The sequence below is a fragment of the Grus americana genome, chromosome 2 (assembly GCF_028858705.1).
Source record: "Grus americana isolate bGruAme1 chromosome 2, bGruAme1.mat, whole genome shotgun sequence".
NCBI lineage: Eukaryota > Metazoa > Chordata > Aves > Gruiformes > Gruidae > Grus > Grus americana.
In genome coordinates, this window is record NC_072853.1 from 53,872,353 (window position 1) to 53,885,085 (window position 12,733).

Here is a 12,733-nt window from a genome sequence, read left to right on the forward strand (position 1 = left end):
TAGCCCACTTTAGTGCTCTTCTTGAATGCTGAGGCATGATACCAAAGTATTTCTGGAGTTTTTCAGATTCATTAGCTATCTGCATGTAAAGATCTTCAAGGACTTATGAGAGATTGTAAGGTACAATATTACATATTAGCTCTATTTTCACAAGCTAGGAGTTTATGACAAAGGTGAGTTAAGTGTCAGGACCTAAGTGCATCCACCTAATCCCTTTTAATGCAGAAAGAGTTGAACCAATTGTTATTCAAAGAAGCATCAGCAACAAATGTTATTGAAGCGTGGCAATTTTACAGTTATGAGAATTTTTGTTTGCTGGAGCAAAGAGAACTGCAGGGGCAGAAGTAATGAATTGGTTGATGAACTGCTCTGGGAACTGATGAGAAAATACTTGTAAGATCCCAAGTCACACAGCTAGGCAAGGACAGAGCCAAGAGGAGGGTTTGGATGTTCTGATCAGCATACAGAGGGTCACAGTGAAAAGAAAAAACAAAACCTGAAAGCATATATGGCCTTCCCCACCCTCCCCCTTCTTGCAGTCTGCAGTGTTGCTTGTGTCCTTAACCGTGCAGCTTCAATGGAGGGTGGCTGCTCCTCTAACAGAAACTCCTTGTACGGTGTGATACAACAGCTGAGCTAGTAAGAGTGAGCCCCACCGCTGTGCGAACACTACTGTATATATCCATGCACATAAAGGGCTAATTTTGGTTTGGGCTTTTCAATTCTTTTTACTCGTCTGATACTCAACCTTCTTTACTTTCTCCATGTGACTCCAGGCAGCAAGCCTGTAGGACATGTTTCAAATATAAAGGCATGATGTTATTGTAGTGCAAGATTTATGTTGTAGGTGGTCCTTGATTTGAAGAAGGAGTTTACTGAATACATAAGTTACCCTGCCGTGCTCGTGATGGGTTCTGCTGCATGTTTAGCTCTTTCTTTTGAGCATCGGACAGGGAGCAGTGTTCTTGTTAGTACCACCAGTGGTCTAGCACAGGGGAAAGCGTGTTTTCTGACTTTGAGGTAAAGAACATGTGTTTACCCGCAGTTGACCAGTGGTTGTGTTTTGCTGCCATTTGCATGAAAGACCAGTGCACTTCACAGATGGGGTAGGAGATGGGTATTTGTGTAAGGAGCAGTAGGTAAGTGCTAGGGCAAACCTTCTCCTGCTGTGATATGAAAGGTAGGCGTTGTAAGAGCAGAAAGAGCTGTTACTAACAGACTCGGGAGAAAAGTAGCTGTGTCTTCATAACAGACTGTGTGAGTTAGCATCCTCATCAGAAACACTGTGACTTACAGAGCAGAACTAATGGGCCCAGTTTTGTTGAGCCCATGGAAATCAGTGTGGCACTGTGCTGTGCTGCATCCCATAAGCAGAATGAATGTTCCTGAAATGTGTTAGGGTCAAACTGAAGAGTTAAATAAAAAAAAAAAAAAGGTGGAGAGGTGATAAATTGCTGATATTACAGAATCACAGATTGGTAGGGGTTGGAAGGGACCTCTGGAGATCATCTAGTCCAACCCCCCCTGCTAAAGCAGGATCACCTAGAGTAGGTTGCAGTTGTCCCATTTGTTCTAACTGAAATTATGCATTTTCCTCTCATTTAGATTTAGGAATATTGGCCAAGCAGAGGAAGTCTGACATATCCTCCCTACTCCTGCCATAAGCAAAGGAGTCATAAGTGCATACTGACAAATGAATTACATACTGATAGTCTCTCTTCTGTGCAGATTCTTGAAGAGCCCTCATTCCAGTTGCTGAGCAATTGTCAGCAGCACCATCGCACTCTGTTATTTTTTTCTCCTTTCATCTTGATAGAAAATGCATATGCTGTGCACTGTTTTGTTTTCCTTGATTGTTTGGGTGTTTGGGGGTTTTTTTTCTTCTTTTTCTCCTTCTGGCCCTTGGTCTCTGTGGGAGGCATGAACTGCACTGGGATGTCAAAAGAGAGGTGGAGAACCAGAAATACAACTAGCAGATAGGTGGAAGTAGATGTAACCTAACAAAGGCCACCCATGTTTCTTCTGTTGTCTTTTGACTCCCTAGAATGTATTATACTAGCTTAGACAGCCATGAACGTGCATACCTGCTCCTGCTTACGTATATATATCTCTCTCAAGTGAAACCTTCTTGAATACATCTAAAGTCAGAGTTTTTTCCTCCTCCAGTTGTAAAACTGTGGCTGAATCTGTTGTGAAACTTTCTGTCTGCCTACCAGTTTCTTCATCAGAGCTGTGCATGTGGTTCCCAGCTTTTAAATGCTTTAAAACTTTTCTTCCTGATTTTTATAATTCCACAACACTAACTGCTTCCAAGCCTGGACCTTGTCTAGAGAAGCTGAACTTTGTTTGATCTTTGCATGAAGAAAAGTGTTTGCAAGTGGGGACATGTAAGAGAAGGTGGCTCACCTCTCTGAGGTTCTGCAAAAGCACTGCTGAGAGGTGTTGGTAGGACTTGGGAAAGCTTCAAACAGGCGCAGTTCCAGCTGGAAGCCGGGAGGAGGGTAAGCGAGCACAGACACATTACGTCTTTACCGTGCCTCCTTATATTGCCCGCTGAACTGATCTACAGGATGTCTAGTTGGGTTTAGGATTTCTGCTTTGGACAAACACAGATGGTGTGCTAAACTAGGCTGCAGATCTGAAGCAATTTAAGCAGCAAACTGTAATAATAAACTATTCTAGCAAGTAGTGCAGGAAAATCTTGAAGCCATGGTGAGCCAGGGCAGGAGTCGCTCCCTTATTCAGATGGCACCAACCTGAACAGAACTGTAGCTACTTCAAATGGAGAGGACAGCGTTTCTGGGCAAGCAGCAAATTGTTTGTGCCATGTGTGCAGTATGACTGCAGGGGAGAGAAACCTTTCTGAGGGAGCCAACGAGAAGTTAGCTGAGGTGCATTTTCAGTTGATTTGAGTTTCAGGGTAAGCTGAGAATACAAAGAGATGCTTTCTGTAAGTAGTGTGGTAAGGTGGTGGAGCTTTACAGAAGCTGCTTAAGTAAGTAGACTTCCTGCAATTAATTTTGGTCCTTTGAAATAACCTCATCTTAGCTTACAGGAGCACCTGCAGGTGCACTGGCAGGTAGGAGTAGTGAAAAAGGGCTTCTGTCTGTTTTCTGAGCGTGAGAAAAATACTGAATAAGGAGATATCCAAAGATACACGAGGCAGCTGGTTACTAGCCCTTGAGGGAAATTAAGGTAGTTATTAGCCATTTCTGAAGTTGCAGGCATGTCTTCCCCTTGCCTTCCCCTCCCACCCCACATTCCCAGTTAATTCAGAAAAAACAAAATGGATAGAGCATTTGTATATCCACATTTTAGATGAAGTTTTGTCACTTTTTAACTTCAATTTTTAACTGATATAATTTGAACTGAACATTAGTTGCTGATGAGCATCTCAGATTGAGAAGAAGAGAAAACCAAACATTTATTTTAAGGAAGGCAGAAGAAGGAGCAGGGGTGAAACAGCATGAAGAAGACAGGGATCCTAACCTGAACAGGGTAGAAGCAGAGCAACTGAGGACAACTTGAAGTATATTTGTTATTTACCTAATTGCCCAAACAAAGCAACAAGAGTTGACTACTTCTAGTACCGTGTCCTGCCTTAGGGGAAATGTTTAGAGGGAAGAGAACTAAAATGGGACTAATTAAGTGGTCGATCACTAAACACTTGCCATTAAGTCAGTCTGTTAAAAGTAAAAATTTGTCTTAATTGTCCAAATTGTATTTCATCCAACACCAGTCTAACAGCAGTGTTTAGCTGGTAAGCAAATAGCCACTATAAAATATTTAAGTGTCTGATCTGCTGAGAAAAGAAGAAAATATTGTGGAGTGCAAAGTTCCCCAAAAGTGAAGTGCCAGAGAGAGAGAAAAGCCCCACTGATGGTTCTCTTTGTTTTAATACCAAAGTGTTACTTCTTGTAGCTATTTTCACTACCCTCCAGCAGAGAAGGTAAGAGAGTCTTAGCATGACTAGGACAGCTGGCACGAGCTGTACACCTTTAGCACTCCTGTTAGCGTTGTGATAGTCACGGAGAGCGGAGATGTCCAAGGGGCAGCCTCGGTCCTGAAGCATGTCTGTGGCAGTAGCATCGTTGAATTGAGAGGTGGCAGGATTTCTACTGCCAGCATTTACAAGCCATGTACCTTTTCCTTAGGAGGAAAAGAAAAAAGAAAAAAAAAGGGAGGCTGTGGCCAAGGGGGGAATTTTATGGCGCTCAATAAATTTTATGGTGAGACACTTGGGACCTGGGCCAGCAATACGTATTCTGCTAATTCTGGCATCCCTCAAGTGACAGGGTTAGTCCAAGTGGAGTATGTGCAGGAACAGAGGCAATGGATTATAAACCATCACAGGGAGAGGCTGTGTTGTCATCCTGATGTGACTCTGACTCACGTTGTTACCCATTTTAGGACCTGCTGCTGCTGCGGCCTCTCTGGTGTCATTTTCAGCCGGGCTCACGCAGAAGCCTTTCTCCAGTGATGTCGGCGTGGTTCACTTTAACAAAGTGCTTGTGAATGACGGGGACTATTATAACCCCAATACAGGTAACAGCCAAAGAACGTACCCACAGAGATGCCAGATGGGCAGTAGCACGGGTTACCAGTGTTTGCTGCTATCTCAGGCCTTGCTGGCACCTTGAACAAACAAAATAAGTCCATCTGAACCAGACACAGCAGGGTAATAGCAGAGGTGAGGTTCCTTGCTAACCCACTTCACTGCAGCTCAGCCAGCTGGGTCAGCCAGGGGAGGGAGATGATACATACTGCCTCAGTGCAATCAGGTCTCCCCATTTTGAATAACTCTGAAAAGCTCTGTCTGTGTCTCTCCTGCAGGCATTTTCACATCACCATATGAAGGACGCTACCTGATCACCGCTGTGCTGGCCCCGGAGAGGGACGAGTACGTAGAAGCAGTGCTGTCCGTCTCCAACGCAAGCGTGGCTCAGCTCCACACAGCTGGGTACAGAAGGGAACTGCTGGAGTACCACAAACCTTACTCGGGGAAACGGACCTGTGGTGGTCCTGGGACATTCCACCTTGTTCTTCACCTCAAAGCGGGAGATGAAGTAAACGTCGTCGTAACAGGAGGCAAACTGGCCTACACAGACTCTGATGAAATGTACTCCACGTTTAGCGGAGTTCTCCTTTATCCTTCCATTTCTCATGTTTAGGTTTACCTTGAACAGGAGAGAAGGGTAAGATATTCAGAAGAAATTAAGTGTAATAAAATTCAAAGCTTTAATATATTCAGTTTATATATTTGATTTCAGTGATGGGTTTATAGTCTATACTGAGACCTTTTCCTCATCCCATTTCCAGAGGTAGCTACAAAAGACATTTTTCTGTAGCTAAATTAGCTCCTTCCCAAGCCCTTGTTTACACCTGTACAAGCAGAACAACTGTTTAAACAACAAATATGTTCTCAATAGATCCTTCTCCACTGTGCTCTTGCTATTCCCTATTAAATTGCCTTTGCAGTCTTCTCCCTAGTTTATCAAATTGTCCCTAGCGTATCAAATTTTACATCTTTGCTGAAGTTTACAGTTGTGGTCAGCTATGTTCATGTTTTTGGTAAAGCAGGGGCAAGAAAGCAAGGTTGTATTGGACGTGGTTGATGACTTCTTAGCCCTTGTGTTATTTAATAATACGTTGGGTCAAGTACATTGGCGTAAACAATTTGTTCAGTGCAATTGCTAACCGTGGTGGTGGAAAGCAAAATGATACTCATCTGCATTGGTTTTCTTGTTTCCTTTAAGGGCCAAAACCAGTGCTAAGCGCCAAGATGAGTGACTCATTCCAGTCAAGTGGAAGCAGCTGTACAGGGAGAAACTCACCTCCCTTCAGCTTCTCACTGGGCAGACATGAGCGTAAGGTGCAGTTGCTACTACTGAAAGATTTAGAACAGTTCTTTTCAATTGCTACAGTAAAAAAGACGATTAGTTAAGCATGATGCTCTTGAAATGAATAAAACAGGTCAGAAAAATCTGAATCATCTGTGCTTAGCTAGAAAAATGGTAATTTTGAAAAGTTTAAAAAAAATTTACAAAGTTTGTTTCTGACACTGCTACAGTATTTCTTTGTTGTGTTGTAGAAGACAAGTCAGAGGAAAAATTGTTGATGCAGGAAAATAGCCTTATTAGCCAATACTGTCAAATACACTAAGTCTGTTGGAACAGCCTCCTGCATCGGTGCTTTTGAGTGAGGTTTGTTTTAACACCCAGCATCTGTTTATATGGATGAACAGATAAACACCTGTGGGGCAGCAGTATTTTATTTCTCATACTAGCCACTTCTCAGTGGAGGTAACAAAACTGATGTTTTGGCTCTTTAGAATTAACATTTTGATATCTTTCATGGCTGAAAAAAAAAAAAAAATCCAGCCACGCTTTACTGAGAGCAGGACTGCTCAGCTATCTCCTATATATTCTTGTATAAACTAATACTCTATTCACGCTGTATATTTATCGTAGTGGTTTGTGTAGAATATTTTCCTCCTTACAAATCCAGAACAGCTGTTTATAGCCTCAGAACAAACAATTCCTTTAGGTGAAGGAAGAACTCCCAGTGCTGTAAGCAGCACAGTAGGGTTTAGCTGAAGCCCTTCCCCTCTGAGGAGGTCAGATGAAGACTTAATGCCTTTGTTACTTAGTTTTGGAATAGATACTCCCCAATAACTCTGTTTCCAGGCAATGCGATGGGGCCTTCCCACAACAGTCACATCCTGGAAGTGGAGCTGCTTTTGAGAAAAGCCGGCAGAAAAAGCTTTCTCTCCGCAGAGGAACTCTTGAGTCAGTCCCTGTGCAGCAAGGATTGCACTGGGGGGGGGAGTTGTGAGCACAGGAAGGAAATTGCAGGTGGAGTTTCAAAGCACCTGGTTTAGGAAGATCTCTTGGCACCTGATTTTTCAGAAATGATGGTGTTACTGATAAGCAGTAAGGGCTGGATGTATTTAGTAGCAGGAAGGCTGTTTCTGTAAGAGCAGCTGTTAGTAGCCAAAGATGTATAGTGAACTTGCACTTCACAGCTTGATAAAGGGAGCCACCCCCATCCCCTTTCCCTGCACGTTTGTCCCGGCCTGTGCTAGAGCATGAGGCATGAGCATGCAGTTAGCAAGCACGTGCTTGTTCAAGGGGGACTTAGTTTCCTTTTGTCCTAAATCAACAGTCCCGTTCTGTCCCATGCAGTTCTAGGTCTCCTGTCTGTCCTTTCAGTTTTGAAAGATTGTTTATGTGTTTCAAAAGCCAATTACATCAGCTACTTTTTTAAAAATATAATTTCTTATTATGTACAAAAGCCAGAGAGGCGCTTTTAGGATATTTTTTCACTCTCCTCAAGAAAGCTGTGTTCTCTAAGAAGTTGGCTCCAGACTATGTGTGATTCAAGTATTGTTAGATTATTGTTGCCTGTTCTAAAAATGACTCATGGAAACAAACAAAATGTGCTGAGTGCTTAGGGAGACCTAGCTGGCAAACAACCTTGCTTTTTTTTTTTCCTCCCTCCGAGCGAGACATTTTTAAGAATCAGCAGCGCGAGTTTAGTGCTAGAGTTACAAAAGATTTATCATCCAATTCTTATTTAACTGCTGCGGTAGATTTCTAAATCCAAGCCACCAATCTTCACCAGCCCAGTTCCGCTAATGGGACAGGGCCATCTTCTACCAGAAAGCTTCTCCTCGTATCCAGGATCTGCTGCCGCCGATGCTTAGATCGTTGGAGCCCTCATAATGCAGCCTAACTGTTGTTTGTATCCACATATAAAGCATTCCCTAAACTGTATCACAGCAGGGCCCAGTCTCAGCAGTGTATTTTGAGTACACTTTTGAGAGCTTTTAGGGGTCATTTCCCATCCATCAGCTTGAGCAGTGCAGTGGCTAGAGCTATGGCCTTTGACTAGGAACCTGTCTTGGATTCCTGCCATTATTGAGAGAGACTTGAACCTTAATTACCCCTTCCTTGGTAATTGCTGTAATCAGGGTAGGTGGCTCAGTTCCTCTTGATGAGGTTATTTTCCTGGAGCTTACGAGGTGGAATATTCACCCAGCTGGAAGGATCACAGTGCTGTAGCCCCTGAACAGCAAAGGGAGGGGGAGGAACCTTGAGTCCCAGTCTCTGCTCCAGTGGGTGCTTGGATAAAACATTCATTAAAGCGGCACTTAGAAGAGACTGAAGCACAGACACATTCGTGGGCCCCGCTGAGGGTTTGCTCCACCCGGAACAGCTCAGCTTCAAAGGAAGGAGCAAGAGCCCTGCCCCAGAACACCTTGAACCCACTGACGGAGCATTTACATCTTCAGTGAGAATTGGCAACAGCACAGGGAAATGCATGCACCAAAAGGAACATTTCTCACTGTGGGTTCATGATTTTGCTACCATGTTTAAGAGCATCCACAAGCTCAAATAGGCAGCATGTGTTAACCAAGAAAGCCTTAAAAAAATAATCCTGTAGGTGGGAGCTGTAAGGCAGGTGTGGTGCCAGTTTCATCAATCAGTGCTGCCTTTTACATCTGCTTTGTAGGTACCTTTGTAATGCAGGGTATGAGGACTGTGAGATTCTTAGGCAAAACAGTATCTGTTGTGCCAGGTGCTCCCATTTTATATCACAGCAGGAGGAAAACCAAACCATACCAGGTGAAGCTTTGTGGACATGTGTCTGACAGCCCCTTGGCCAGGCACAAGGCAAAGGAGGTTTCTCAGGGACTGTCCGAGTATCAAAACCAGCAGAGTCCCTGAAGCAGCATCACTTGTCAGGTGACTTTCCAGAGCCAGGCCGTTAGCAGCAGAACATCTGAAGACAAGGGGGCATGCCGGCAGCCAGAAAGATTCTGCTCTGGCCAAATGTGCTAAGTGTAGCCTAGAGCAGCTATGGGGAAAGACAACAAAGCGACATATAAATCAGTTGTATCCCCAGGAAAGCTCGGAGCAAAGCAGGAATGCAAATTTTCACCACAAAATGGGTAAAAAAACTACCTCATTATTTTAATTTGCTATTAAGCAAAAGACTGTGGAGATAGCAGAGACATTTCTATGCTGACCGCTCAAAGCGACGAGGATTTTCTGTGGTATTCCAGTGTATGCCGGGTTACCTGCAGCAACTTTGTGCAGTTGAGCCGAGAGACTTCTGTCAGCTTGGTGAAGCCAACCAGCAAGCCAGGAAAAATTACGAATAGGCAAGGAAATAGAGCAAGCTGTAAGAGAAAAAGCATAGGAAGGCAACTTGAAACAAAATGCCCCTCACCACCCAGTGTGGCTTTAAAATCTGCTGGGAATGCAAGGTGAAGGGCTGCCCAGCTGCAACCAGGAGATTTGAATCAGGATTGAAGTGTTTCCTGAGGATGCATCGTGCATTTAGAAGTGAGTTTTACCTGCTGAATAAGGAAGTCCACAGTAGTGGATATGGATGTATTTCACTAAAATTATAAATGCATTTACGCAGTCTCAGCTTGGAGACAGGAGGAATATGCGCTCCACTGAGACGGGATCAGCAGGTTACACTTTGGCTGCTGGTTGCTCCCAGATAATGGCATAAAGTTCGAATTGCCATGTTACCAGGAATACCTGGGGGCTGTGTCCTGTCATCACAAGACAGTTGCACTCGAGCCAGCACCAACCCTCCTGCAACGTACCCTGCAGACTTGAGATGCACAAGAGCAGCTCTGCCAATTCTTTGTATATGGGAGACTTCAAAGAACATATTGTAACGTTACTACATAAGCAGGTTTTGGCATTTATCCATTTTGCTATCTTGGTTGTGGAAAAAAAAGGAACATTATTAGAATTTTTCAGCAACGAACAGTGCATTTGAGAGTGTGTTTTATGTGTGCATGTGTATACATCTGTTCATGGATAGAAAGTAATATCCAGGAACATGAAGAAAACTGTGATGGAAAACAACTGCAGATATGCCTAAATAAAACCTACCTGTTGTCTGATGGCTTGATGCTCTTTTGTTTTCCAGTGAACACAGCAGCACTGTAAACCAAAATTTTTTGCTCTCTCCTCAACCATCTTTAAAACTGCAGCTCGCAGGTATATTTTAGGTGTTTATTCAGTGTCAAGCACTGCTACATAGGCGTTGTGGTACACAGAAGTTCTGCTAACAAACACAGTTCTTACCAGTCTTAGTTGCTCACTCAGTGCCCTGGTTCCTGGCAAATAGAATAGACTAGACTATTTCAGTTGGAAGGGATCTACAACCATCATCTAGTCCAACTGCCTGAGCAACTCAGGGCTGACCAAAAGCTAAACCATGTTGTTAAGGACATTGTCCAAATGTCCCTTAAACACTGACAGGCTCAGGGCATCGACCACCACTCTAGGAAGCCTGTTCCAGCGTTTGATCACCCTCTTGGTAAAGAAATGGTTCCTAATGTCCAGTCTGAACCTCTCCTGGTGCAGCTTTGAACCATTCCCACGTGTCCTGTCACCAGATCCCAGGAAGAAGAGCTCAGCACCTCCCTCTCCACTTCCTCTCCTCAGGAAGCCGTAGAGAGCCATGAGGTCACCCCTCAGCCTCCTTCTCTCCAAAACAGACAAGCCCAAAGTCCTCAGCCACTCCTCACAGGACATGCCTTCCAGCCCTCACACCGGCTCTGTGGCCCCCCTCTGGGAGTCCTCAACCACCTTCACATCCTTAAGCTGCGGGGCCCAGAACTGCACACAGTACTCGAGGTGAGGCCGCACCAACACAGCGGGATAATCACCTCCTTTGAGCGGCTGGTTACGCTGTGTTTGATGCACCCCAGGGTGCGGTTTGCCCTCGTGGCTGCCAGGGCACACTGCTGGCTCACACTGAGCTGCTGCTGACCAGCACCCCCAGACCCCTTTCTGCAGGGCTGCTCTCCAGCCACGTCTCTCCCAGTCTATACTTGTGCCTGATGTTACTCCATCCTAGGTGTGGAATCCGGCATTTGGACTCATTAAATTTCATCCCATTAATCATTGCCCAATTCCTCAATCTATCCAGATCCCTCTGCAAGGCCTCTTGTCCCTCAAGAGAGTCAACAGCACCTCCCAGTTTGGTATCCTCAGCAAAGTTGGTGATGGTGCATTCAAGTCCTGCATCCAGATTGTTGATAAATACATTGAACAGGACTGGCCCTAGAATTGAGCCCTGAGGAACACCACTGGTGACCGGTCACCAGCTGGATGCAGCCCCATTCACTGCAGCCCTTTGAGCTCTGCCCTTCTGCCAGTTCTGGGCTGAGCAGTTCAGGGGATGCTGCTTATTGTTGCCAGAACATGTACAGATGAAGTGTCACCAGAAGCGGGGAAGATAAGATTACAGCGAGGTAGGAAGAAGGAAAAGGAGAATGCAGGGAAAGACTAGAACAGAAGAAATGACATGAGCTGTACCAGCTGTCAGTGCCAGGCTAAGTGAGACCTGCAGCCACCCAGTCCTTAGAGCAGAATTCAGATGCATTGAGACTAAAGATGAAGGTTTGGTCAAAAGTGTATCTATCATCTGGCATACTTCCTTACAAGCAAAGGCTTTTGTAGCAGTCCTGGGGAGGTGCCTTAGCATTGCTTCTAATTAAACCAACGCAGTTAGACATGCCCCGTTCAAAGCACTATACGCGAAAGCCATTAACGCAACTGCTCGCGCTCAGCAGCTCAACCTCTGTTCTCGCACCGAGCCAAGCTGCTGCCGCGGCCCTTGGGCTGGGGCCTTCCCACCGCACCCAGCCTGCGGCCTCTTGGCCAGGCTGCCAAGACAAAGAGCCCACAGGGCGACAGCGCCAGAGTCTTTCTGCTATTCTTTGCTACAGCCCCCTGCGTGATTAGATGGGCCTTGGGCATCTCTGGCATGGGCAGAAATGTCACTGTGATTATTCTAAGGTGAGGGAAGAGGAAGAAAAGCAGCAGGTCTCATCATACTTAGAAAAATTGTTGTGCAGAGGTGGCTGCCCCTGCCAGACAGACAACCAAGATGCACCCTTGCAGTGTCCAGCAGTGAAACCTCCGGAAGCTCTGAACTGTCCCCATCCCCCCAGTGCAGCGCGCAGGACATCTGCCAGCTGCGTCACAGTTCCACTCACTGCCGGTCCAAGAGCTCCGTGGGAGCGCACGGGGACTTCCTGACCAAAATGGTGCCAGGCTGAAAGACGGGCGGTGAAGAGAGCGTGGAGTGAGGAGTGACATGCCCCAGGCATGAAGAGAAGGGTGCAGAATCACAGGGGGACCCCAGCAGAAACAGAGTCTGCTGCTGTGGCAGAGAGGATATAACTCTGGCAGCCACCTCTGTGCCCGGGCAGCAGCACGAGTGACACGCTGCAGAAGGATCAGGAGGCACAATGTGCTTTACGCTTTCATCTGTCATACTTTCACGTGTGACCAATGGTTGGATTTTCTAAGTTGCATTTACCAAAACCAGCAAGAGACCAGGAAGAGTAAGTTTCTACTGAAAGCTTGAAGCCCCTTTTCGAGATGGTCTCACAATAATTGCCTCAAGCAATTTAACAGCTGTTGTGGAAGACAATACTCTCTGCCTTGAAAGGAAAAAAAAAAAACAAACTTAGATGGAATTGGGATAAAACTCCAAATTAGGGCAGATTTACAACAGCTCAAACTATGCAGTTGCAAGATTTTCTTCAAGGCAGCTTGTGTACTCCCGAGATGTGCATGTGTTACCTGATATTCTATATTGCTAATGCACATTTACTTTTCATTATGGTTATAACCCGATATTGGCACATATTAGTTTGATAACAGCAATTTTTTATCAGTGGTATAAATAC

At 45.1% G+C, this 12,733-nt stretch overlaps 1 protein-coding gene across 2 annotated transcripts in view; it reads left to right on the top strand.

Moving 5' to 3' along the window:
- The window catches only part of EMILIN2 (elastin microfibril interfacer 2), a 38,711-nt gene extending 28,783 nt beyond the window's left edge, over positions 1 to 9,928 (top strand). Inside the window, exons 7-9 of one of the 2 annotated variants that reach the window (XM_054815625.1) lie at positions 4,411 to 4,545; positions 4,834 to 5,195; positions 5,757 to 9,928. In XM_054815625.1, coding sequence (XP_054671600.1) covers positions 4,411 to 4,545; positions 4,834 to 5,171 — 473 coding nt within the window. In that variant the 3' untranslated portion in view covers positions 5,172 to 5,195; positions 5,757 to 9,928. Of the gene's footprint in view, positions 1 to 4,410; positions 4,546 to 4,833 lie in introns of both variants that reach the window. The other variant, XM_054815624.1, reaches the window with a different exon arrangement.
- Positions 9,929 to 12,733: the final 2,805 nt, after the last annotated feature.